The sequence below is a fragment of the Notothenia rossii genome, assembly GCF_949606895.1.
Source record: "Notothenia rossii genome assembly, chromosome: 6".
Classification (NCBI taxonomy): Eukaryota; Metazoa; Chordata; class Actinopteri; order Perciformes; family Nototheniidae; genus Notothenia; species Notothenia rossii.
In genome coordinates this window covers 1,189,350-1,216,392 of record NC_136909.1, presented here as the reverse complement: position 1 = coordinate 1,216,392, position 27,043 = coordinate 1,189,350, and the positions used below count along the sequence as shown (strand labels likewise).

At 43.2% G+C, this 27,043-nt stretch overlaps 1 protein-coding gene across 2 annotated transcripts in view; it reads left to right on the top strand.

Moving 5' to 3' along the window:
• grin1b (glutamate receptor, ionotropic, N-methyl D-aspartate 1b) overlaps positions 1-27,043 on the top strand; it is a 72,659-nt gene that overhangs the window by 5,707 nt on the left and 39,909 nt on the right. For both annotated transcript variants that reach the window (XM_079689394.1, XM_079689395.1), the window contains 3 exons: positions 731-984; positions 13,891-14,025; positions 20,569-20,745. In XM_079689394.1, the coding sequence (XP_079545520.1) occupies positions 731-984; positions 13,891-14,025; positions 20,569-20,745 (566 nt within the window). The remainder of the gene's footprint in view (positions 1-730; positions 985-13,890; positions 14,026-20,568; positions 20,746-27,043) is intronic.

The following is a 27,043-nucleotide window of genomic DNA, read 5'->3' as shown; positions in this document are numbered from 1 at the left end:
TGCACTCGCAGCACTCACAGTGAGTGCACATTCTATGACTGAGTGACTCTCTTTATCACCATAGATATGATATCTCTGAAAAGGCATATCGTGGAGACCTAATATCGTCTCAACGATATATAACGTCATATCACCCACCCCTAGTTCTGGATGTTCTTCACTGAGCTCAGGTGGTCAACAGTCTGATGGCCTGAGGGAGGAAACTGTCTCTGAGTGTGGTGGTTTTAGACCTGATGAGTTCACCTGAGTCACGTGACCTCACCTGAGTCACGTGACCTCAGCTGGTCACGTGACCTCAGCTGGTCACGTGACCTCTGTTCTGGAGCCAGGACGGTGTCGCTGAGCGAGGAAAGAGACCAGCGTCTGTTTGACCGTTATGATGTACCCTCCGGCACTCAGAGTGCAGTTACACACACAGGATGCACTCGACACAGCAAGAAGTACGCAGACTCCTTGAGAAATATAAATCACCAGAATGTTGTGTTGATAGAAATCCCTCTGATTCTAGTCATGTCTCCATTACCTCTTAACCATCAATCCAGTCAAGTTTCCTGTTCTCCAAGAATATAGAAACTTTCCATGGTGTGTTTTGTACCGGACTCCAATCCGCTGTACTCTGAGGTTACGGACAATCAGCTAACGTGCAAAGCTAAGATTCTAAACTCGACATGATGTTAGACACCTGACTGTCACCTGTAATCCTTAATGCTCCTTCTCCTCTTCCTTCCAGTGGAGCTGCACGGCCTCCTGCTGGCGCTGCTGCAGCTGCTCTCGGTGGCCGGGGGGGGCTGCGAGCCTCGACAGGTGAACCTGGGAGCCGTACTGAGTCAGAAGAGATACGAGCAGGTGTTCAAAGAGGCTGTGAGCGCCGCCAACCTGCTTTATGGGAAGGACAAGTTCAGGATGAACGCCATCTCCGTCACGCACAAGCCCAACGCCATCCAGATGGCCCTGTCCGTGTGCGAAGACCTCATCTCCAACCAGGTGAGACTCACCCTGTCACATGACCTCATATCCAACCAGGCGAGACTCACCCTGTCACATGACCTCATCTCCAACCCGGTGAGACTCTCGGCTTGTTTGAGACAAGCTGCGGCTCGCCTCCAAAGTAGACGAGAATAGCCGATAGCAGCCGGGGGGCCTCAAAAAGCTCGCCTGAAGTCGGACAGCTCGGAGTTGGCTTGACTCGGTTTGCATTTATAAAGAATGCACACATGTGTTTAATCGTTAATGTCAGATATGTACTAAGTAAATACATTTGTTCCTGCTCAAGATTAGATTCAACTTTATTGTTATTGCACAGATTAAAGGTACTGAGACAACGAGATGCAGTTTAGCTTCTAACGGTGCAACAAGCAGTAAAGTGAAAAGTAATGTACACAATCTACAGAATAAAAGATAGAATGAAGTGAATTATAAATAAACAGTGAGGGGTATGAATACACTAGATACACACAGCAGCCTGTGAGCAGTATGAACAGTGTGTATGAATACACTAGATACACACAGCAGCCTGTGAGCAGTATGAACAGTGTGTATGAATACACTAGATACACACAGCAGCCTGAGAGCAGTATGAACAGTGTGTATGAATACACTAGATACACACAGCAGCCTGAGAGCAGTATGAACAGTGTGTATGAATACACTAGATACACACAGCAGCCTGTGAGCAGTATGAACAGTGTGTATGAATACACTAGATACACACAGCAGCCTGTGAGCAGTATGAACAGTGTGTATGAATACACTAGATACACACAGCAGCCTGAGAGCAGTATGAACAGTGTGTATGAATACACTAGATACACACAGCAGCCTGAGAGCAGTATGAACAGTGTGTATGAATACACTCGATACACACAGCAGCCTGAGAGCAGTATGAACAGTGTGTATGAATACACTAGATACACACAGCAGCCTGAGAGCAGTATGAACAGTGTGTATGAATACACTAGATACACACAGCAGCCTGAGAGCAGTATGAACAGTGTGTATGAATACACTAGATACACACAGCAGCCTGAGAGCAGTATGAACAGTGTGTATGAATACACTAGATACACATAGCAGCCTGAGAGCAGTATGAACAGTGTGTATGAATACACTAGATACACACAGCAGCCTGAGAGCAGTATGAACAGTGTGTATGAACACACTAGATACACACAGCAGCCTGAGAGCAGTATGAACAGTGTGTATGAATACACTAGATACACACAGCAGCCTGAGAGCAGTATGAACAGTGTGTATGAATACACTAGATACACACAGCAGCCTGAGAGCAGTATGAACAGTGTGTATGAATACACTAGATACACACAGCAGCCTGAGAGCAGTATGAAGAGTGTGTATGAATACACTAGATACACACAGCAGCCTGAGAGCAGTATGAACAGTGTGTATGAATACACTAGATACACACAGCAGCCTGAGAGCAGTATGAACAGTGTGTATGAACACACTAGATACACACAGCAGCCTGAGAGCAGTATGAACAGTGTGTATGAACACACTAGATACACACAGCAGCCTGAGAGCAGTATGAACAGTGTGTATGAATACACTAGATACACACAGCAGCCTGTGAGCAGTATGAACAGTGTGTATGAATACACTAGATACACACAGCAGCCTGTGAGCAGTATGAACAGTGTGTGTGAATACACTAGATACACACAGCAGCCTGAGAGCAGTATGAACAGTGTGTATGAATACACTAGATACACACAGCAGCCTGTGAGCAGTATGAACAGTGTGTATGAATACACTAGATACACACAGCAGCCTGAGAGCAGTATGAACAGTGTGTATGAATACACTAGATACACACAGCAGCCTGTGAGCAGTATGAACAGTGTGTATGAATACACTAGATACACACAGCAGCCTGAGAGCAGTATGAACAGTGGGTATGAATACACTAGATACACACAGCAGCCTGTGAGCAGTATGAACAGTGTGTATGAATACACTAGATACACACAGCAGCCTGAGAGCAGTATGAACAGTGGGTATGAATACACTAGATACACACAGCAGCCTGTGAGCAGTATGAACAGTGTGTATGAATACACTAGATACACACAGCAGCCTGAGAGCAGTATGAACAGTGTGTATGAATACACTAGATACACACAGCAGCCTGTGAGCAGTATGAACAGTGTGTATGAATACACTAGATACACACAGCAGCTTGAGAGCAGTATGAACAGTGTGTATGAATACACTAGATACACACAGCAGCCTGAGAGCAGTATGAACAGTGTGTATGAATACACTAGATACACACAGCAGCCTGTGAGCAGTATGAACAGTGTGTATGAATACACTAGATACACACAGCAGCCTGAGAGCAGTATGAACAGTGTGTATGAATACACTAGATACACACAGCAGCCTGAGAGCAGTATGAACAGTGTGTATGAATACACTAGATACACACAGCAGCCTGAGAGCAGTATGAACAGTGTGTATGAATACACTAGATACACACAGCAGCCTGAGAGCAGTATGAACAGTGTGTATGAATACACTAGATACACACAGCAGCCTGAGAGCAGTATGAACAGTGTGTATGAATACACTAGATACACACAGCAGCCTGAGAGCAGTATGAACAGTGTGTATGAATACACTAGATACACACAGCAGCCTGAGAGCAGTATGAACAGTGTGTATGAATACACTAGATATACACAGCAGCCTGTGAGCAGTATGAACAGTGTGTATGAATACACTAGATACACACAGCAGCCTGAGAGCAGTATGAACAGTCAATCAATCAATCAATGTTTATTTATATAGCCCAATATCACAAATGTTACATTTGTCTCAGTGGACTTCACAGTTTGTACAGAATATCAGTATGACAATACGACACCCTCTGTCCTTAGACCCTCTGTCCTTAGACCCTCTGTCCTTAGACCCTCACATCGTACAAGGAAAAACTTCCAGAGAAAACCCCACAGTTTAAAGGGGAACATGGAGAAACCTCAGGGCAGGGCCGGCTCTAGACAATTTGTAGCCCTAGGCGAGATTTTAGTTGGCGCCCCAGCCAGAGAATCGTACAATAGAAAAGATAAAGATCAATAGAGTATCCAAAGAATACACAATAGAATGGGGGGTGGACGTCACATCCTCTAGGGGGGTCCGGAGGTATGCCCCCCCGGGAAGATTTTTTTAACATTTTAAAGGTCACATGTCATGCTTTTCCGGTTATTACCTGTCCCCTTGAGGGTTATGAAGGTTTTTCTGCATGTAAACGGTGTGCAGAGTCAAAACCCTCAAAGTACACCCTGTAGCGAATAAAACTCCAAAACAGAAAAGCTGGGCACAAAGCTGCAGTGAGCCGTTTAGTGGAGAAAGTGAATACTGCTGAATACACATACTTTACAGAGATGCTGTATGTGAAACCAATGTGAGTTTGGAAAATTGCACAGTATTTTTCTATTTAAGTATACCTCAACAATGGAATTATGATCAGTGGAAATGGCCATGACATATGACCTTTAAAGTAAAATGCTTCAATCTGGTGCACTTTAAGCAGAATTACTACTAGATCTAGGGGGTACCACTCTAAACACCCATATGAAAAAGATTGGTTTACATTTTATTAATCAAATAAGTATGTGAACATAACCAATAACCTACCATAGCCAAGAACAAATAAATGTAACTTATTTCATTTTTGTTGTTCATTCATATCTTATTTGACCTATTAACATGTATTTATTCGTGCATTTTTTTAAATCTCTCCAGTTTAAAACAATATTTTTGGTTTACTGTCCTATAGTATACATTGAAATGATTTCAAACCTGTTTTATCCCAATAATTATAAAGGAGTGCCTTGGAAATATTTGTTTACATAAATTGTGACCAAACCGTTTGAGACCCACTGAGATAACTTAGACTAAAGTTAACTATCTAAACACTCAGAGTCCTTTACCTCACTGAGCTGTAGTTATTAGCCTCTCAGTCTGACTGGAGAGGACTCTCCCTCCACATTATTGTAGAAACGTCTTCTTCTAATATCCGTTAGAGCAGCTAGCACCAGATTCTAATAACAACAGCGCCGGTACCGGTGCACCCTCCCTCTCTCCCTCCCTCATTCGCTCCCAAGCTCACTCGCACTTTGGCTGTGAGCTGCGGGCGCCAGATAAGCCAACGTCCCCCATTTGCACAATTTACAGCGCCCATCGTACAGGACAAATGAAAAGTGTAACCGGGGTCAAAAAAAGGTGTTACATTTACTTAATTATGAATGTTGTTACATCAAGGCCGAAAATCTGGATGAACACCAACGGTCAAAAATGTTTTTCTACCAGCGCAGTGCCTCCCCAGGTCTGGCGCCCTAGGCGAACATCTATAACGCCAGTGCTACGGGCCGGCCCTGCCTCAGGGAGAGCAACAGAGGAGGGATCCCTCTCCCAGGACGGACAGACGTGCAATAGATGCCTTGTGTAAATTGAAAAGATAATACATTTGCAACATAGGTAGTCTGTGAGCAGTATGAAGAGTGTGTATGAATACACTAGATACACACAGCAGCCTGTGAGCAGTATGAACAGTGTGTATGAATACACTAGATACACACAGCAGCCTGAGAGCAGTATGAACAGTGTGTATGAATACACTAGATACACACAGCAGCCTGAGAGCAGTATGAACAGTGTGTATGAATACACTAGATACACACAGCAGCCTGACAGCAGTATGAACAGTGTGTATGAATACACTAGATACACACAGCAGCCTGTGAGCAGTATGAACAGTGTGTATGAATACACTAGATACACACAGCAGCCTGTGAGCAGTATGAACAGTGTGTATGAATACACTAGATACACACAGCAGCCTGAGAGCAGTATGAACAGTGTGTATGAATACACTAGATACACACAGCAGCCTGACAGCAGTATGAACAGTGTGTATGAATACACTAGATACACACAGCAGCCTGTGAGCAGTATGAACAGTGTGTATGAATACACTAGATACACACAGCAGCCTGAGAGCAGTATGAACAGTGTGTATGAATACACTAGATACACACAGCAGCCTGAGAGCAGTATGAACAGTGTGTATGAATACACTAGATACACACAGCAGCCTGAGAGCAGTATGAACAGTGTGTATGAATACACTAGATACACACAGCAGCCTGAGAGCAGTATGAACAGTGTGTATGAATACACTAGATATACACAGCAGCCTGAGAGCAGTATGAACAGTGTGTATGAATACACTAGATACACACAGCAGCCTGTGAGCAGTATGAACAGTGTGCATGAATACACTAGATACACACAGCAGCCTGAGAGCAGTATGAACAGTGTGTATGAATACACTAGATACACACAGCAGCCTGAGAGCAGTATGAACAGTGTGTATGAATACACTAGATACACACAGCAGCCTGAGAGTAGTATGAACAGTGTGTATGAATACACTAGATACACACAGCAGCCTGAGAGCAGTATGAACAGTGTGTATGAATACACTAGATACACACAGCAGCCTGAGAGCAGTATGAACAGTGTGTATGAATACACTAGATACACACAGCAGCCTGTGAGCAGTATGAACAGTGTGTATGAATACACTAGATACACACAGCAGCCTGAGAGCAGTATGAACAGTGTGTATGAATACACTAGATACACACAGCAGCCTGAGAGCAGTATGAACAGTGTGTATGAATACACTAGATACACACAGCAGCCTGAGAGCAGTATGAACAGTGTGTATGAATATGCTAAGATATATAAAGTATGAAAACGGTAAGCAGTGCAAGTATAGTATAAAATATATAAATATTAATTTTGTGATGATAAACATTGTGGAACAATGATGAAAAATGTGAATGGAAGTGGTGACGTAAAACTGACACAAAACAACAACAAAGTTTTGCCGAGCCAATTGGAGAGCTTCATCAGCAGCACGGGGTAAAAACCACCAATGAGCGCTCAGCTGGAGATACCAGCGAGTCCTTTCCCATCAAGCATTTTGCTTCCGCGGCCCGTGGAGAGGAACTGCGGCGCCTCGCCACGCCTCGCTCTCAAGGCTGCGGGCGTCTTTGTCCCGCGAGATTTCAACGTCTCATGTAGGCGAGCCTCCAGAGCAAGTCGAACAAAATGACTAACCATCATGAGCCGTGCACATAGCCGTGCACATGAGACACACTGTGACTTCACCTGTACCATGAAGCAGGATGTTCTCTTAGCGGCTAACTTCAGGTTAACTCTGGGTTTCCGGTCCTACGAAGCTGGTTCTCTTTTTAGCGGACTAGATCTCCATGGTAACTGATGCTGAGCGGCTAACCTGCCCCGGAGCAGGTTAGGTTGCAGGCTAAGAGCTCAACTCAGTGAAAGCACTGCCTGCTGACCAATCAGAGCTCAGTGTGCGGAGTTAAAAGCGATCAAGTCATATTACAGGAGAAAGGAAATACAGAAAAGCTGCCGTTGCAGGAAAGACGGCCGGCAAAAATCAGCGACTGTGTGAACGTGAACATGAATAGAATATCACCTCCCATCTTCAGAGCAATCTGACTATTAGAACCAGTGTTTCCCCTAGGTTTACTGCCTTGGCAGGGTGCTGCTCGAAAACAAATGTCGGGGCGCCCACATTTTTGTTATCCTCTGGAGCAGAGAGGAGCTGTGAATTATTGTTATCGATATCGTACAGTAACAAATGTATTTGGACATTAAAAAGTAATACAGTACAGTGTTACACTATACTGTATTACTTTAATTTAAACTGTATTCCCTTCTTATCATGTTGTCTACACTTCTTCCTTTCATTGATACATTTAAATCACCTGACTACAGCATATAACATACCTGCTGCAACCCTGTGCTGCTGCTGCTTCTCTCTGCCTCATCCTCTATTGCTGGAGGCAGCTCCACCTCATCTGATCTCTGATATGAAAGCAATCGTGTTATGATCATATTGAGCTATTGGTGTGAGTCTAACATTAAACAAGCAGTCTGCTTGTCATACATTGCTGACGATACATTTTAAGTGGCAATTTGTTGAGTCACTGCCGCTAAATGCCGGTAGCATCAAGCTAGCAAGTCCTGCATTAGCCTCACATCAACAGGTGTAGACAGAACATCCAATTATCCTGAGCTAATTTACTGAATAAACCAACTCACATCTCAATACTGTAGTTCAAAACCGGGTTACCTGCTCCATCTGTGAGCTATTTTTAGAATGCGCACGCTACGTTCGTTGTCGCGTTCGCGCGCGTCCACCTGGGCAGGCTGTGTGTGTCCTTCTCCCGTGACGATAACGGCTTGCGGTTAAAAAATAATAATAAACGAATTTGAAACTTGGGGGGGACACAAACGGGCAGACAGCAGAGCTCGTGCCAATAAAGCAGATTTGTTTGACTTTTTTACACTTTGTTGTTCTCCTCCTTTCCTCCGCTCTTGTCTCTGATTGTGAGCGCGAGTGTGTGCATTCGTGTGTGTGTGTGTGTGTGTGTGTGTGAGCCCCGCCCTTCAGAAACAGAGCGGAGGGAGAATGTGAATACGCAAAGCAGTGTACACTGAAACATGAACACATTGGATAAATAACATGGCGTTTAGTTTATTTAATAAAAGAGCACATGTTCAATGGGAAAAGTGACCGTAGATAGATGACTTCAGTTGAAATTTGGTGCTATATATATATTTTTTTTAAATAAAAAACAAAATAAAAACACCTTGAATTTCAGGCAAGGCGCGGGGCTCCGTTGGCAGGGCGCAGCGCCCCGCCAAGACAATGGTAGGGGAAACACTGAGAACATTAGCGTTAAGAAAGCTTACTTAAATATCTGCCACAACATAAGTAACCGGATCAGAGTAACATTAAGTACAGTCCACGGCATATCACATCATAATGTATCATCTCCTTATCTGAGTCAGCTGAGCCGTATCTGGCCGTGCAACACTCACAGTGTCACATACTGTGTGCAGAAGTATTATTTGAAGCAACACATTAAGTTGAGGAAACACTCGAGTCAAATGTAATGAAAGTCAGATGGTGTCTTAGACGGGGCAGTGATATCATAAACCTGTTAATGTACGCATTCAAACACTTGTTCTGTTACCAGCTGTATTCACCTTGCAGGTGCAGCTATGTGGCTTTGATCCTGGATCAAGTGTTTAAGTCATGGATGTTTAAAGTTTAACTTCTTCATATGTCTAATATTATAGTTGACTTTTCATTCAGGAAGTATGACGCTGCGCTGTCAGTAGCTTCTCCATGTTTGTGATTGGTCGAATGCTCCAGATACCACCCCTTTCATGTGACCTCACCTGCTCAATGTGACCTCACCTGCTCAATGTGACCTCACCTGCTCAATGTGACCTCACCTGCTCAATGTGACCTCACCTGCTCAATGTGAACTCACCTGCTCAATGTGACCTCACCTGCTCAATGTGACCTCACCTGCTCAATGTGACCTCACCTGCTCAATGTGACTTCACCTGCTCAATGTGACTTCACCTGCTCAATGTGACCTCACCTGCTCAATGTGACCTCACCTGCTCAATGTGAACTCACCTGCTCAATGTGACTTCACCTGCTCAATGTGACCTCACCTGCACATTGTGACCTCACCTGCTCAATGTAACTTCACCTGCTCAATGTGACCTCACCTGCTCAATGTGACTTCACCTGCTCAATGTGACCTCAACTGCTCAATGTGACCTCACCTGCTCAATGCGACTTCACCTGCTCAATGTGACCTCACCTGCTCAATGTGACTTCACCTGCTCAATGTGACTTCAACTGCTCAATGTGACCTCACCTGCTCAATGTGACCTCACCTGCTCAATGTGACCTCACCTGCTCAATGTGACTTCACCTGCACAATGTGACCTCACCTGCTCAATGTGACCTCACCTGCTCAATGTGACCTCACCTGCTCAATGTGACCTCACCTGCTCAATGTGACCTCACCTGCACAATGTGACTTCACCTGCACAATGTGACCTCACCTGCTCAATGTGACCTCACCTGCTCAATGTGACTTCACCTGCTCAATGTGACTTCACCTGCTCAATGTGACCTCACCTGCTCAATGTGACCTCACCTGCACAATGTGACCTCACCTGCTCAATTTGACCTCACCTGCTCAATGCGACCTCACCTGCTCAATGTGACCTCACCTGCTCAATGTGACCTCACCTGCTCAATGTGACTTCACCTGCTCAATGTGACCTCACCTGCTCAATGTGACCTCACCTGCTCAATGTGACTTCACCTGCACAATGTGACCTCACCTGCTCAATGTGACCTCACCTGCTCAATGTGACCTCACCTGCTCAATGTGACTTCACCTGCTCAATGTGACCTCACCTGCTCAATGTGACCTCACCTGCTCAATGTGACTTCACCTGCTCAATGTGACCTCACCTGCTCAATGTGACTTCACCTGCACACTGTGACCTCACCTGCTCAATGTGACCTCACCTGCTCAATGTGACCTCACCTGCTCAATGTGACTTCACCTGCTCAATGTGACCTCACCTGCTCAATGTGACCTCACCTGCTCAATGTGACCTCACCTGCTCAATGTGACCTCACCTGCTCAATGTGACCTCACCTGCTCAATGTGACCTCACCTGCTCAATGTGACTTCACCTGCTCAATGTGACTTCACCTGCTCAATGTGACCTCACCTGCTCAATGTGACCTCACCTGCTCAATGTGACCTCACCTGCTCAATGTGACCTCACCTGCTAAATGTGACCTCACCTGCTCAATGTGACCTCACCTGCTCAATGTGACCTCACCTGCTCAATGTGACTTCACCTGCTCAATGTGACCTCACCTGCTCAATGTGACTTCACCTGCTCAATGTGACTTCACCTGCTCAATGTGACCTCACCTGCTCAATGTGACTTCACCTGCTCAATGTGACCTCACCTGCTCAATGTGACTTCACCTGCTCAATGTGACCTCACCTGCTCAATGTGACTTCACCTGCTCAATGTGACCTCACCTGCTCAATGTGACCTCACCTGCTAAATGTGACCTCACCTGCTCAATGTGACCTCACCTGCTCAATGTGACCTCACCTGCTCAATGTGACTTCACCTGCTCAATGTGACCTCACCTGCTCAATGTGACTTCACCTGCTCAATGTGACTTCACCTGCTCAATGTGACCTCACCTGCTCAATGTGACTTCACCTGCTCAATGTGACCTCACCTGCTCAATGTGACCTCACCTGCTCAATGTGACTTCACCTGCTCAATGTGACCTCACCTGCTCAATGTGACTTCACCTGCACAATGCGTGGCCTTTATATCATATAAAAACAGACTGAATCAATGATAATTAGGTATAAATAATTGATAATACATAACAATAATTACTATAATGTTTTTACAGTGTTATTCCCAATGAATAAAAAACACACCAGGTTTTCTGATTTAAATAATTGAACAATAAACTGAAGTGGGAACACTAAAGCGTGAATCTTTATTTAATTAAAGCAGAAACAGTCAAATGAGGCCAACATGGCGTCCAATCAGATTACAATCCTCTCAGAGATGTAATCCGTCCGTCCCTGAAGAGAGATGGATGGAACACACACACACGCACACACACGCACACACACACACACACACACACACACACACACACACACACACACACACACACACACACACACGGCTGCTTCTCCTCATATGCGTTGTGTATAAATAATTTCTCTGACTCTCTCTCTGAAATGTTGGTGTTATAAATGTTTCATTTCTCTGTCAGGTTCCCCCAGATGCTCTCTATTCCACGATAACAACAAGCAACAAACCCAATAAATATACTGATATACACCTGAACATCAGCAGGAGAGGACTCTTTAAAGTAGAGACACTACGTACTGATATACACCTGAACATCAGCAGGAGAGGACTCTTTAAAGTAGAGACACTACATACTGATATACACCTGAACATCAGCTGGAGAGGACTCTTTAAAGTAGAGACACTAAGTACTGATATACACCTGAACATCAGCAGGAGAGGACTCTTTAAAGTAGAGACACTACATACTGATATACACCTGAACATCAGCAGGAGAGGACTCTTTAAAGTAGAGACACTACGTACTGATATACACCTGAACATCAGCAGGAGAGGACTCTTTAAAGTAGAGACACTACATACTGATATTCACCTGAACATCAGCAGGAGAGGACTCTTTAAAGTAGAGACACTACATACTGATATACAACTGAACATCAGTAGGAGAGGACTCTTTAAAGTAGAGACACTGCATACTGATATACAACTGAACATCAGCAGGAGAGGACTCTTTAAAGTAGAGACACTACATACTGATATACAACTGAACATCAGCAGGAGAGGACTCTTTAAAGTAGAGACACTGCATACTGATATACACCTGAACATCAGCTGGAGAGGACTCTTTAAAGTAGAGACACTACATACTGATATACACCTGAACATCAGCAGGAGAGAACTCTTTAAAGTAGAGACACTACATACTGATATACACCTGAACATCAGCAGGAGAGGACTCTTTAAAGTAGAGACACTACATACTGATATACACCTGAACATCAGCAGGAGAGGACTCTTTAAAGTAGAGACACTACATACTGATATACACCTGAACATCAGCAGGAGAGGACTCTTTAAAGTAGAGACACTACATACTGATATACACCTGAACATCAGCAGGAGGACTCTTTAAAGTAGAGAAACTACATACTGATATACACCTGAACATCAGCAGGAGAGGACTCTTTAAAGTAGAGACACTACATACTGATATACACCTGAACATCAGCAGGAGAGGACTCTTTAAAGTAGAGACACTACATACTGATATTCACCTAAACATCAGCAGGAGAGGACTCTTTAAAGTAGAGACACTACATACTGATATACAACTGAACATCAGTAGGAGAGGACTCTTTAAAGTAGAGACACTACACACTGATATATACCTGAACATCAGCTGGAGAGGACTCTTTAAAGTAGAGACACTAAGTACTGATATACACCTGAACACCAGCTGGAGAGGACTCTTTAAAGTAGAGACACTACATACTGATATACACCTGAACATCAGCAGGAAAGGACTCTTTAAAGTAGAGACACTACATACTGATATACACCTGAACATCAGCAGGAAAGGACTCTTTAAAGTAGAGACACTACATACTGATATACACCTGAATGCCAGCAGGAGAGGACTCTTTAAAGTAGAGACACTACATACTGATATACACCTGAACATCAGCAGGAGAGGACTCTTTAAAGTAGAGACACTACATACTGATATACACCTGAACATCAGCAGGAGAGGACTCTTTAAAGTAGAGACACTACATACTGATATACACCTGAATGCCAGCAGGAGAGGACTCTTTAAAGTAGAGACACTACATACTGATATACACCTGGACATCAGCAGGAGAGGACTCTTTAAAGTAGAGACACTACATACTGATATACACCTGAACATCAGCAGGAGAGGACTCTTTAAAGTAGAGACACTACATACTGATATACACCTGAATGCCAGCAGGAGAGGACTCTTTAAAGTAGAGACACTACATACTGATATACACCTGAACATCAGCAGGAGAGGACTCTTTAAAGTAGAGACACTACATACTGATATATACCTGAACGCCAGCAGGAGAGGACTCTTTAAAGTAGAGACACTACATACTGATATACACCTGAACATCAGCAGGAGAGGACTGTTTAAAGTAGAGACACTACATACTGATATGCACCTGAACATCAGCAGGAGAGGACTCTTTAAAGTAGAGACACTACTTACTGATATACACCTGAACGCCAGCAGGAGAGGACTCTTTAAAGTAGGGGAGTCTGATGAAATGTCTTCTTCTTCTCCAGGTGTATGCTATCCTGGTCTCTCACCCCCCTCAATCTAACGACCACCTGACTCCCACTCCGGTCTCCTACACTGCCGGGTTTTACCGGATCCCGGTGGTCGGCCTCACCACGCGGATGTCCATCTACTCCGACAAGGTAACCGGATCTGAGTCTCACCTTTTTGCTGTCTTCAATTGTTGCGTGTAAATACTTTGAGGTAGAGTAGCTGAAAAGCATCCAGGAAGCCGCTCGTCAGGTAAACAGCATTTATTAATAAAGTGATACAATAAGTTTGCAGAAGTACTCGGCCGAGGTCTTTTTCTACTTCATTGTTACTCAGTCCACTTAACGCAGTTAGCTGTGTCTCAAATCTGTACGATGAAAAAAGGTCCGTTTCTCTATTAAACATCTGGCTGTTCATTCTCGTTCTTAGTCTTTGTTAGAAAACTCTCCCTGGTCTCCGGCTTGAGCTTCAATCTCAGGATCCATGTATTTATTATCCTCTCAAGAATGGAAGTAGTCATCACATACAGAGCATTTCGTGCAACAAGTTCCTGAACAGTTTCCTTTCCTGTACAAAATACTGACTTTTTTCTCAAAATGTTGGCTTTTTTCTGAAAATCTCAAAATTCTGACTTTTTCTCAAAATATTAAAATTCTGATTTTTTCTAAAAATATCAAAAGTCTGACTTTTTCTCAAAATTCAGACTTTTTCTCAAAATCACAATATTCTGACTTTTTATCAAAATCGCAAAATTCAGACTTTATCAAAATTCAGACTTATTATCAAAATTTAGACTTTTTATCAAAATTCAAAAATTATGATTTTTTTTCAAAATTCACAAACTTATGACTTTTTCTGAATACTTAAACATGTTACTGATCACTGGTCACCAGCTTGAGCTTCAATCTCAGGATCTCAAAATTCAGATATATTTTTCTAAAAAATCTAAAAATCCTGAATTTAAAAAAAAAATCCTGAATTTTTCACAAAATCTGAATTTTTCTCAAAATATCAAAAATCATGACTTTTACAAAAAATCCCAAAATTATGACTTTTTTTTAAATATGTGATTTAAGCGCTTAAAAAGTGCTCTAATAAACGTAATGAAACACAGATTAAAATAAAGTAACGAGCCGTTTTGAAAAGTAGAAGTAGAAAGTACAGGTATTTGAGTTCAACATGTAAGAAGTAGAAAGTACAGGTATTTGTGTTCAACATGTAAGAAGTAGAAAGTACAGGTATTTGAGTTCAACATGTGAGAAGTAGAAAGTACAGGTATTTGTGTTCAACATGTAAGAAGTAGAAAGTACAGGTATTTGAGTTCAACATGTAAGAAGTAGAAAGTACAGGTATTTGAGTTCAACATGTAAGAAGTAGAAAGTACAGGTATTTGAGTTCAACATGTAAGAAGTAGAAAGTACAGGTATTTGTGTTCAACATGTGAGAAGTAGAAAGTACAGGTATTTGAGTTCAACATGTGAGAAGTAGAAAGTACAGGTATTTGAGTTCAACATGTAAGAAGTAGAAAGTACAGGTATTTGAGTTCAACATGTAAGAAGTAGAAAGTACAGGTATTTGAGTTCAACATGTAAGAAGTAGAAAGTACAGGTATTTGAGTTCAACATGTAAGAAGTAGAAAGTACAGGTATTTGAGTTCAACATGTGAGAAGTAGAAAGTACAGGTATTTGAGTTCAACATGTAAGAAGTAGAAAGTACAGGTATTTGTGTTCAACATGTGAGAAGTAGAAAGTACAGGTATTTGAGTTCAACATGTAAGAAGTAGAGAGTACAGGTATTTGAGTTCAACATGTAAGAAGTAGAAAGTACAGGTATTTGAGTTCAACATGTAAGAAGTAGAAAGTACAGGTATTTGAGTTCAACATGTAAGAAGTAGAAAGTACAGGTATTTGAGTTCAACATGTAAGAAGTAGAAAGTACAGGTATTTGAGTTCAACATGTGAGAAGTAGAAAGTACAGGTATTTGTGTTCAACATGTAAGAAGTAGAAAGTACAGGTATTTGAGTTCAACATGTGAGAAGTAGAAAGTACAGGTATTTGAGTTCAACATGTAAGAAGTAGAAAGTACAGGTATTTGAGTTCAACATGTAAGAAGTAGAAAGTACAGGTATTTGAGTTCAACATGTGAGAAGTAGAAAGTACAGGTATTTGAGTTCAACATGTGAGAAGTAGAAAGTACAGGTATTTGTGTTCAACATGTAAGAAGTAGAAAGTACAGGTATTTGAGTTCAACATGTAAGAAGTAGAAAGTACAGGTATTTGAGTTCAACATGTAAGAAGTAGAAAGTACAGGTATTTGAGTTCAACATGTAAGAAGTAGAAAGTACAGGTATTTGAGTTCAACATGTAAGAAGTAGAAAGTACAGGTATTTGAGTTCAACATGTGAGAAGTAGAAAGTACAGGTATTTGTGTTCAACATGTAAGAAGTAGAGAGTACAGGTATTTGTGTTCAACATGTGAGAAGTAGAAAGTACAGGTATTTGTGTTCAACATGTGAGAAGTAGAAAGTACAGGTATTTGTGTTCAACATGTAAGAAGTAGAGAGTACAGGTATTTGTGTTCAACATGTGAGAAGTAGAAAGTACAGGTATTTGTGTTCAACATGTAAGAAGTAGAAAGTACAGGTATTTGAGTTCAACATGTGAGAAGTAGAAAGTACAGGTATTTGAGTTCAACATGTAAGAAGTAGAAAGTACAGGTATTTGAGTTCAACATGTAAGAAGTAGAAAGTACAGGTATTTGAGTTCAACATGTAAGAAGTAGAAAGTACAGGTATTTGAGTTCAACATGTAAGAAGTAGAAAGTACAGGTATTTGAGTTCAACATGTAAGAAGTAGAAAGTACAGGTATTTGAGTTCAACATGTGAGAAGTAGAAAGTACAGGTATTTGAGTTCAACATGTGAGAAGTAGAAAGTACAGGTATTTGTGTTCAACATGTGAGAAGTAGAAAGTACAGGTATTTGAGTTCAACATGTAAGAAGTAGAAAGTACAGGTATTTGTGTTCAACATGTGAGAAGTAGAAAGTACAGGTATTTGTGTTCAACATGTAAGAAGTAGAAAGTACAGGTATTTGAGTTCAACATGTAAGAAGTAGAAAGTACAGGTATTTGAGTTCAACATGTGAGAAGTAGAAAGTACAGGTATTTGAGTTCAACATGTAAGAAGTAGAAAGTACAGGTATTTGAGTTCAACATGTAAGAAGTAGAAAGTACAGGTATTTGAGTTCAACATGTGAGAAGTAGAAAGTACAGTTATTTGTGTTCAACATGTAAGAAGTAGAAAGTACAGGTATTTGAGTTCAACATGTAAGAAGTAGAAAGTACAGGTATTTGAGTTCAACATGTGAGAAGTAGAAAGTACAGGTATTTGAGTTCAACATGTGAGAAGTAGAAAGTACAGGTATTTGAGTTCAACATGTAAGAAGTAGAAAGTACAGGTATTTGAGTTCAACATGTAAGAAGTAGAAAGTACAGGTATTTGAGTTCAACATGTGAGAAGTAGAAAGTACAGGTATTTGAGTTCAACATGTGAGAAGTAGAAAGTACAGGTATTTGGGTTCAACATGTAAGAAGTAGAAAGTACAGGTATTTGTGTTCAACATGTAAGAAGTAGAAAGTACAGGTATTTGAGTTCAACATGTAAGAAGTAGAAAGTACAGGTATTTGAGTTCAACATGTGAGAAGTAGAAAGTACAGGTATTTGAGTTCAACATGTGAGAAGTAGAAAGTACAGGTATTTGAGTTCAACATGTAAGAAGTAGAAAGTACAGGTATTTGAGTTCAACATGTAAGAAGTAGAAAGTACAGGTATTTGAGTTCAACATGTAAGAAGTAGAAAGTACAGGTATTTGAGTTCAACATGTGAGAAGTAGAAAGTACAGGTATTTGTGTTCAACATGTAAGAAGTAGAAAGTACAGGTATTTGAGTTCAACATGTAAGAAGTAGAAAGTACAGGTATTTGAGTTCAACATGTAAGAAGTAGAAAGTACAGGTATTTGTGTTCAACATGTAAGAAGTAGAAAGTACAGGTATTTGAGTTCAACATGTAAGAAGTAGAAAGTACAGGTATTTGAGTTCAACATGTAAGAAGTAGAAAGTACAGGTATTTGAGTTCAACATGTGAGAAGTAGAAAGTACAGGTATTTGAGTTCAACATGTAAGAAGTAGAGAGTACAGGTATTTGAGTTCAACATGTAAGAAGTAGAAAGTACAGGTATTTGAGTTCAACATGTAAGAAGTAGAAAGTACAGGTATTTGAGTTCAACATGTAAGAAGTAGAAAGTACAGGTATTTGAGTTCAACATGTAAGAAGTAGAAAGTACAGGTATTTGAGTTCAACATGTAAGAAGTAGAAAGTACAGGTATTTGAGTTCAACATGTAAGAAGTAGAGAGTACAGGTATTTGAGTTCAACATGTAAGAAGTAGAAAGTACAGGTATTTGAGTTCAACATGTGAGAAGTAGAAAGTACAGGTATTTGAGTTCAACATGTAAGAAGTAGAAAGTACAGGTATTTGAGTTCAACATGTAAGAAGTAGAGAGTACAGGTATTTGAGTTCAACATGTAAGAAGTAGAAAGTACAGGTATTTGAGTTCAACATGTAAGAAGTAGAGAGTACAGGTATTTGAGTTCAACATGTAAGAAGTAGAGAGTACAGGTATTTGAGTTCAACATGTAAGAAGTAGAAAGTTCAGGTATTTGAGTTCAACATGTAAGAAGTAGAGAGTACAGGTATTTGAGTTCAACATGTAAGAAGTAGAAAGTACAGGTATTTGAGTTCAACATGTAAGAAGTAGAGAGTACAGGTATTTGAGTTCAACATGTAAGAAGTAGAGAGTACAGGTATTTGAGTTCAACATGTAAGAAGTAGAAAGTACAGGTATTTGAGTTCAACATGTAAGAAGTAGAGAGTACAGGTATTTGAGTTCAACATGTGAGAAGTAGAGAGTACAGGTATTTGAGTTCAACATGTAAGAAGTAGAGAGTACAGGTATTTGAGTTCAACATGTAAGAAGTAGAAAGTACAGGTATTTGAGTTCAACATGTAAGAAGTAGAGAGTACAGGTATTTGAGTTCAACATGTAAGAAGTAGAGAGTACAGGTATTTGAGTTCAACATGTAAGAAGTAGAAAGTACAGGTATTTGAGTTCAACATGTAAGAAGTAGAGAGTACAGGTATTTGAGTTCAACATGTGAGAAGTAGAGAGTACAGGTATTTGAGTTCAACATGTAAGAAGTAGAAAGTTCAGGTATTTGAGTTCAACATGTAAGAAGTAGAAAGTACAGGTATTTGAGTTCAACATGTGAGAAGTAGAAAGTACAGGTATTTGAGTTCAACATGTGAGAAGTAGAAAGTACAGGTATTTGAGTTCAACATGTGAGAAGTAGAAAGTACAGGTATTTGAGTTCAAAATGTAAGAAGTAGAAAGTACAGGTATTTGAGTTCAAAATGTAAGAAGTAGAAAGTACAGGTATTTGAGTTCAACATGTAAGAAGTAGAAAGTACAGGTATTTGAGTTCAACATGTAAGAAGTAGAAAGTACAGGTATTTGAGTTCAACATGTAAGAAGTAGAAAGTACAGGTATTTGAGTTCAAAATGTAAGAAGTAGAAAGTACAGGTATTTGAGTTCAACATGTAAGAAGTAGAAAGTACAGGTATTTGAGTTCAACATGTAAGAAGTAGAAAGTACAGGTATTTGAGTTCAAAATGTAAGAAGTAGAAAGTACAGGTATTTGAGTTCAACATGTAAGAAGTAGAAAGTACAGGTATTTGTGTTCAACATGTAAGAAGTAGAAAGTACAGGTATTTGTGTTCAACATGTAAGAAGTAGAAAGTACAGGTATTTGAGTTCAAAATGTAAGAAGTAGAAAGTACAGGTATTTGTGTTCAACATGTAAGAAGTAGAAAGTACAGGTATTTGAGTTCAACATGTAAGAAGTAGAAAGTACAGGTATTTGTGTTCAACATGTAAGAAGTAGAAAGTACAGGTATTTGAGTTCAACATGTAAGAAGTAGAAAGTACAGGTATTTGAGTTCAACATGTAAGAAGTAGAAAGTACAGGTATTTGAGTTCAACATGTAAGAAGTAGAAGTAAAAGGTATTTGTACTCAATACTTCCCAGCTCTGGAAGACACCATAATTCCCTCTGATATCTGTTTTATAACGCTGTGATTTATTTAATCCCTCTCTGTTATGAGTGGTCAGACAAATCGACGCGCATCCACATTAATGATCAGATATCGCCGTTTATTTAAAGAAAAACAGACAAAATACTAAAAAAAACTCTTAAAAAAAGATTTGAGGCCATACGGCGTATCTCTTGGGAAAATGTCCTCATCTGGAATCCACCATGCGCTCTCTATCGGGCGGTTAATGAATAGTTTGCCTTCCACTCATCGTGAGCACCTGTCGTCTGTGAAAGGCCAAACCACGCCTATGTGACGCCACCAAAACAATACATTGATAGTTGGCATCAATCAAAACAATAATGAATATAAATAATAAAACATCATATACATTATGACATAATGACATTCATAATATTTCATTATAAATAGAAATAGATAGGAATGCAAAATGGCTTCAACACTCTCCTTTGATCACGGTTTAGTAGTGTCTGTCAGGGAGACCCCATAATCCCCTCTGATGTCCCCTCTATGTCCCCCCTCAGAGCATCCACCTGTCCTTCCTCCGCACCGTGCCCCCCTTCTCCCACCAGGCTCAGGTGTGGTTCGACCTGATGAGGGAGTTCAGGTGGAATCACATCATCCTCATCGTGAGCGACGACCACGAGGGCCGCGCCGCTCAGAAGAGACTGGAGACGCTGCTGGAGGAGCGCGAGACCAAGGTGAGACACACACACACACACACACACACACACACACACACACACACACACACACACACACACACTCTCTCTCTCCGTCATGTCATCAGTTCACACCTCCATCTTCACTCTGCAGTTTCACTTCTATAAATGTTCGTCTCTTTAAAATGTCAAACTACAGGACGAGCAGCGAAGACTCCCAGAGGTCGTCACGTGTAAATCATATGATAATCAGTGCTTTCAGAGTTGTCAATGATTCATTTGATCTAACTTTGCAAACTGAATCGACAGGGTTATAAATATTTCAAAAGTGTTCTGGTAAAATGTTCTCGAAGACCTCTGACCGGCACTTTTCTCATTTTTTACGGGAGATTTAAACTTAAGAAATGTTTAACGGAAACTCTGCCGCACGGTCCCCTCGTTCCTTGGAAGAGGCGGTGAGGTGGGTGTTTTTCATCTGCTGTGGACTACCTGAGAGATACAGCAGGAGCACACGCCGTCCACCGCGGAGAATAAACAGAAGGGCAACCATGGCAACCATGCTCCGGGGTCTTCTTCGCTGCTTATGGTGTATTTTGTGGCGGCAGCAGCGCCACTTACAGGCCTGGCATATGTACTACAGCGTTTCCAGCGTTTCCAGCGGTCTCGTGTGAACGGACACGTTAATGAATCGAATGCGTGTGAACGGAAGACTTTTTTGAAAACGCATACGGTGCGTAAACGCAAACGTTCCCGTGTAAATGGGGTCTTAAGCTACAGACCCAGAGTCATCTCTTTAGTAAGAGCTGGAACAGAGGGGGGTGAGGCTACAGGGATCTGTTTGGGGTTTGGAGCAGAACACTTCAGAGACATGTTTTTATATCTGAGACCTGTAATATATTGTTCAAATATAGCACAACAGGTGAGCTTTTAAGATGGAAAGTCAGGGGAGCCTCGCTGCGGGGGGACGGTGGACCTCTGTCGCCCCTCAGCGCAGCTTCAGTGATGCCGTTTGAAAACATAAAAGATGAAGGGCGGTGCCCTTGACGACCGGCCGTTCTGTGATTCTCCAGATTCTCCAGATGGCAGTCCGCCCCCGATCTCATGGTATTTTGAAGCGACAGGATTCAATCATTATTCCAATATGTTTCTGTAAAATGTTCCCGTGGATGTGTTGTGTGTTAAGATGGAAACTCACGTGTCTCCATGAACTGGCAATGGACCTAATCTCTATTCAAATGGTTCAACCCTAACCACTTTTTTTTTTAAAGGTCCCGTGTCATGGCCATATCTACTGATCATAGTTCCATTGTTGAGGTCTACGAGAATAGATTTACATTGTTCAATGTTCCAAACTCACATTGGTTTCTCATCCAGCATCTCTGTAAAGTATGTGTATTCACTCTCTGTCCTACACAGCTTGTTTAGGCCAACCCCCCCCCCGAGTTTGACTCGCTACAGGGTGTGCTTTGAGGGTTTGTGGCTCCGTTCACATGCAGAAAGCTACAGAACACATCACTCAGACCTTTAAGGCAGTAAATGTTTAATTGTGCTCTAACGTCGGCCGGTTTCTCGGACATTCAATGACCTGCACTTTCTGGCCCTTCAGTGTACCATAATATATTCCTAAATCACTGTTTCTATGCTCGGTCGTACTGAGATGCAGTCGAGTAGTGAGTGTGTGTTATAAGAGCGCAGTGATGCTGCTTTCAACACAACAAGATGAATCTCACAGCGATGACCGACAGGTGTTCTCTGACTCAGACCTCACAGAGCACAGTGAGCAGACTGCAGATTATAAAAATACATTCATTAAATAAATGAAAATCCTGTCAGCAGATGGAAACACCGGCTGGACCTCCACAGGGTCCCGCCCCGTCTGAGAAGCATCAGAAACATAAAGAATAAAGCTTCATTAGGATAACAGGAAAGAAACGGAAAGGCAACAAGATGTCGTTTTGAATTTCATATTTACTGTCAGAAGAATACATTCATATTATTGTAAGAGAATCATTCTGTGTCCATGTTGACCTTCTGCCCTCTGACGCAGCTGACCGGCCTCGAGCAGCCGCTATCCCCCTTAAGGAGGGGCTGCCCTAGCAAGTTGTTGTTGTTGACAGTTTGTGACCGGGCAGCTCTCGGTCAGAGATAGTTGTTGTTGTTGTGGGACACCTGGAACACATCCTTCTCGGGGGGTAGATGACCCCGAGCCATCAGCGACAACAAATGTGATTCAGATAGACCCTATGGACACTCGTGAACTGTCAGTGGGGGGGGGGGGGATAGACCCTATGGACACTCGTGAACTGTCAGCGGGGGGGGGGGGGGGGTGATGATAGACCCTATGGACGCTCGTGAACTGTCAGTGGGGGGGGGGTGATAGACCCTATGGACACTCGTGAACTGTCAGTGAGGGGGGGGGGGTGATAGACCCTATGGACACTCGTGAACTGTCAGCGGAGGGGGGGTGGTGATAGACCCTATGGACACTCGTGAACTGTCAGTGGGGGGGGGGTGATAGACCCTATGGACACTCGTGAACTGTCAGTGGGGGGGGGGGGTGATAGAACCTATGGACACTCGTGAACTGTCAGCGGGGGGGGGGGGTGGTGATAGACCCTATGGACACTCGTGAACTGTCAGTGGGGGGGGGGGGTGATAGACCCTATGGACACTCGTGAACTGTCAGTGGGGGGGGGTGATAGACCCTATGGACACTCGTGAACTGTCAGGTGGGGGGGGGGGGTGATAGAACCTATGGACACTCGTGAACTGTCAGCGGGGGGGGGGGGTGGTGATAGACCCTATGGACACTCGTGAACTGTCAGTGGGGGGGGGGTGATAGACCCTATGGACACTCGTGAACTGTCAGTGGGGGGGGGGTGATAGACCCTATGGACACTCGTGAACTGTCAGTGGGGGGGGGGGTGGTGATAGACCCTATGGACACTCGTGAACTGTCAGGTGGGGGGGGGGGGTGATAGAACCTATGGACACTCGTGAACTGTCAGCGGGGGGGGGGGTGGTGATAGACCCTATGGACACTCGTGAACTGTCAGCGGGGGGGGGGTGGTGATAGACCCTATGGAAGCTCGTGAACTGTCAGCGGGGGCGGGGGGGATAGACCCTATGGACGCACGTGAACTGTCAGCGGGGTGGGGGGGGGGGATAGACCTTATGGACGCTCGTGAACTGTCAGCGGGATGGGGGGGATAGACCCTATGGACGCTCGTGAACTGACAGTGGGGGGGGGGTGGTGATAGACCCTATGGACGCTCGTGAACTGTCAGCGGGGGGGGGGGGGGATAGACCCTATGGAAGCTCGTGAACTGTCAGCGGTGACGGGGGGGGATAGACCCTTTGGCGGCTCGTGAACTGTCAGCGGGGGTGGGGGATAGACCCTATGGACGCTCGTGAACTGTCAGCGGGGGTGGGGGATAGACCCTATGGACGCTCGTGAACTGTCAGCGGGGGTGGGGGATAGACCCTATGGACGCTCGTGAACTGTCAGTGGGGGGGGGTGATAGACCCTATGGACACTCGTGAACTGTCAGTGGGGGGGGGGGTGGTGATAGACCCTATGGACACTCGTGAACTGTCAGGTGGGGGGGGGGGGTGATAGAACCTATGGACACTCGTGAACTGTCAGCGGGGGGGGGGGTGGTGATAGACCCTATGGACACTCGTGAACTGTCAGCGGGGGGGGGGTGGTGATAGACCCTATGGAAGCTCGTGAACTGTCAGCGGGGGCGGGGGGGATAGACCCTATGGACGCACGTGAACTGTCAGCGGGGTGGGGGGGGGGGATAGACCTTATGGACGCTCGTGAACTGTCAGCGGGATGGGGGGGATAGACCCTATGGACGCTCGTGAACTGACAGTGGGGGGGGGGTGGTGATAGACCCTATGGACGCTCGTGAACTGTCAGCGGGGGGGGGGGGGGATAGACCCTATGGAAGCTCGTGAACTGTCAGCGGTGACGGGGGGGGATAGACCCTTTGGCGGCTCGTGAACTGTCAGCGGGGGTGGGGGATAGACCCTATGGACGCTCGTGAACTGTCAGCGGGGGTGGGGGATAGACCCTATGGACGCTCGTGAACTGTCAGCGGGGGTGGGGGATAGACCCTATGGACGCTCGTGAACTGTCAGCGGGATGGGGGGGATAGACCCTATGGACGCTCGTGAACTGACAGTGGGGGGGGGGTGGTGATAGACCCTATGGACGCTCGTGAACTGTCAGCGGGGGGGGGGGGGATAGACCCTATGGAAGCTCGTGAACTGTCAGCGGTGACGGGGGGGGATAGACCCTTTGGCGGCTCGTGAACTGTCAGCGGGGGTGGGGGATAGACCCTATGGACGCTCGTAAACTGTCAGCGGGGGGGGGATAGACCCTATGGAAGCTCGTGAACTGTCAGCGGGGGGGGGATAGACCCTATGGACGCTCGTAAACTGTCAGCGGGGGGGGGATAGACCCTATGGAAGCTCGTGAACTGTCAGCGGGGGGGGGATAGACCCTATGGACGCTCGTGAACTGTCAGCGGGGGGGGGGATTGACCCTATGGAAGCTCGTGAACTGTCAGTGGGGGGGTGGGGGATAGACCCTATGGACGCTCGTGAACTGTCAGCGGGGGGGGGGGGTGATAGACCCTATGGACGCTCGTGAACTGTCAGCGGGGGTGGGGGATAGACCATATGGACGCTCGTGAACTGTCAGCGGGGGGGGGGGGGGATAGACCCTGTGGACGCTCGTGAACTGATGATATTCCCCGTCCGTGGTTTATTCATTATTAATATTATTATAATTGATTAAGATCTTTGTAGAAATGAAACTGCTCATCTGGCTTCACTTTCAGCAGCTTCTCTTTGTCTTTGTTTTTATTTCAATCTCCACCAAGAACGAGACTAATATAAAGAGGATTTTCTCTCCGAAGTTCTGTCCGACTTTCTGTCCGTATTTTCACATTTCTTTAAAACATCTGTTAATTTCCTTCAATTTCTTTAATTCATTTTGCAGTTATTTATATTTTTCATATTTTCATTATGAATTTTTTTTGATTCGTTTTCAGTTTTACAGACGAGTTGAGCTCAAATCTCCTAAATATTTTCTTTTCTTTATATTTTATTTTAAGTTAGAGCACCTGTCACAATACCAGATTCCCCCCCTGGATGAATGTAGTTATTTTAGTCATAAAGCGTAGGTCTGATTGCTACCAAACTGTCTGTGGCTTATTTTTAGCAGTTAGCTGTTGGCAGTTAGCGGTTGGATGTTATCGGTTAGATGTTATCAGTTAGATGTTAGCGATTAGACGTTAGCGGTTGGATATTAGCGGTTGGATGTTAGCGGTTAGATGTTAGCCAGATGTTAGCAGTTAGATGTTAACAGTTAGATGTTAGCTGTTGGCAGTTAGCGGTTAGCTGTTAGCAGTTAGATGTGATTGGTTAGATGTTAGCAGTTAGATGTTAGTGATTAGATGTTTCAGTTAAATTAGCGGTTAGATGTTAGCGGTTAGACGTTAGCGGTTGGATATTAGCGGTTAGACGTTAGCGGTTGGATATTAGCGGTTGGATGTTAGCAGTTAGATGTTAGCTAGATGTTAGCAGTTAGATGTTAGCAATTAGATGTTAGCTGTTGGCAGTTAGCGGTTAGCTGTTAGCTGTTAGCTGTTGGCAGTTAGCGGTTAGCTGTTAGCAGATAGATGTTACCGATTAGATGTTTCAGTTAGATTAGCAGTTAGATGTTAGCGGTTGGATGTTAGCAGTTAGATGTTAGCAGTTCTGTAACGGGTACATTTGAGCAGTTAGATGTTAGCAGTTAGATGTTAGCAGTTACATGTTAGCAGTTAAATGTTAGCAGTTAGATGTTAGCAGAAAGCTGTAACAGGTCGATTTGAGCAGTTAGATGTTAGCAGGTAAATGTTGGCAGTTAGATGTTAGCAGTTAGATGTTAGCAGTTAGATGTTAGCAGAAAGCTGCAACAGGTAGATTTGAGCAGTTAGATGTTGGCAGTTAGCTGTAACAGGTAGATGTTAGCTGTTAGATATTAGCAGTTAGATGTTAGCAGTTAGCTGTAACAGGTAGATGTTAGCTGTTAGATATTAGCAGTTAGATGTTAGCAGTTAGCTGAAACAGGTAGATTTTAGCAGTTAGATGTTAGCAGTTAGCTGTAACAGGTAGATTTTAGCAGTTAGATGTTAGCAGTTAGCTGTAACAGGTAGATGTTAGCTGTTAGATATTAGCAGTTAGATGTTAGCAGTTAGCTGTAACAGGTAGATGTTAGCTGTTAGATATTAGCAGTTAGATGTTAGCAGTTAGCTGAAACAGGTAGATTTTAGCAGTTAGA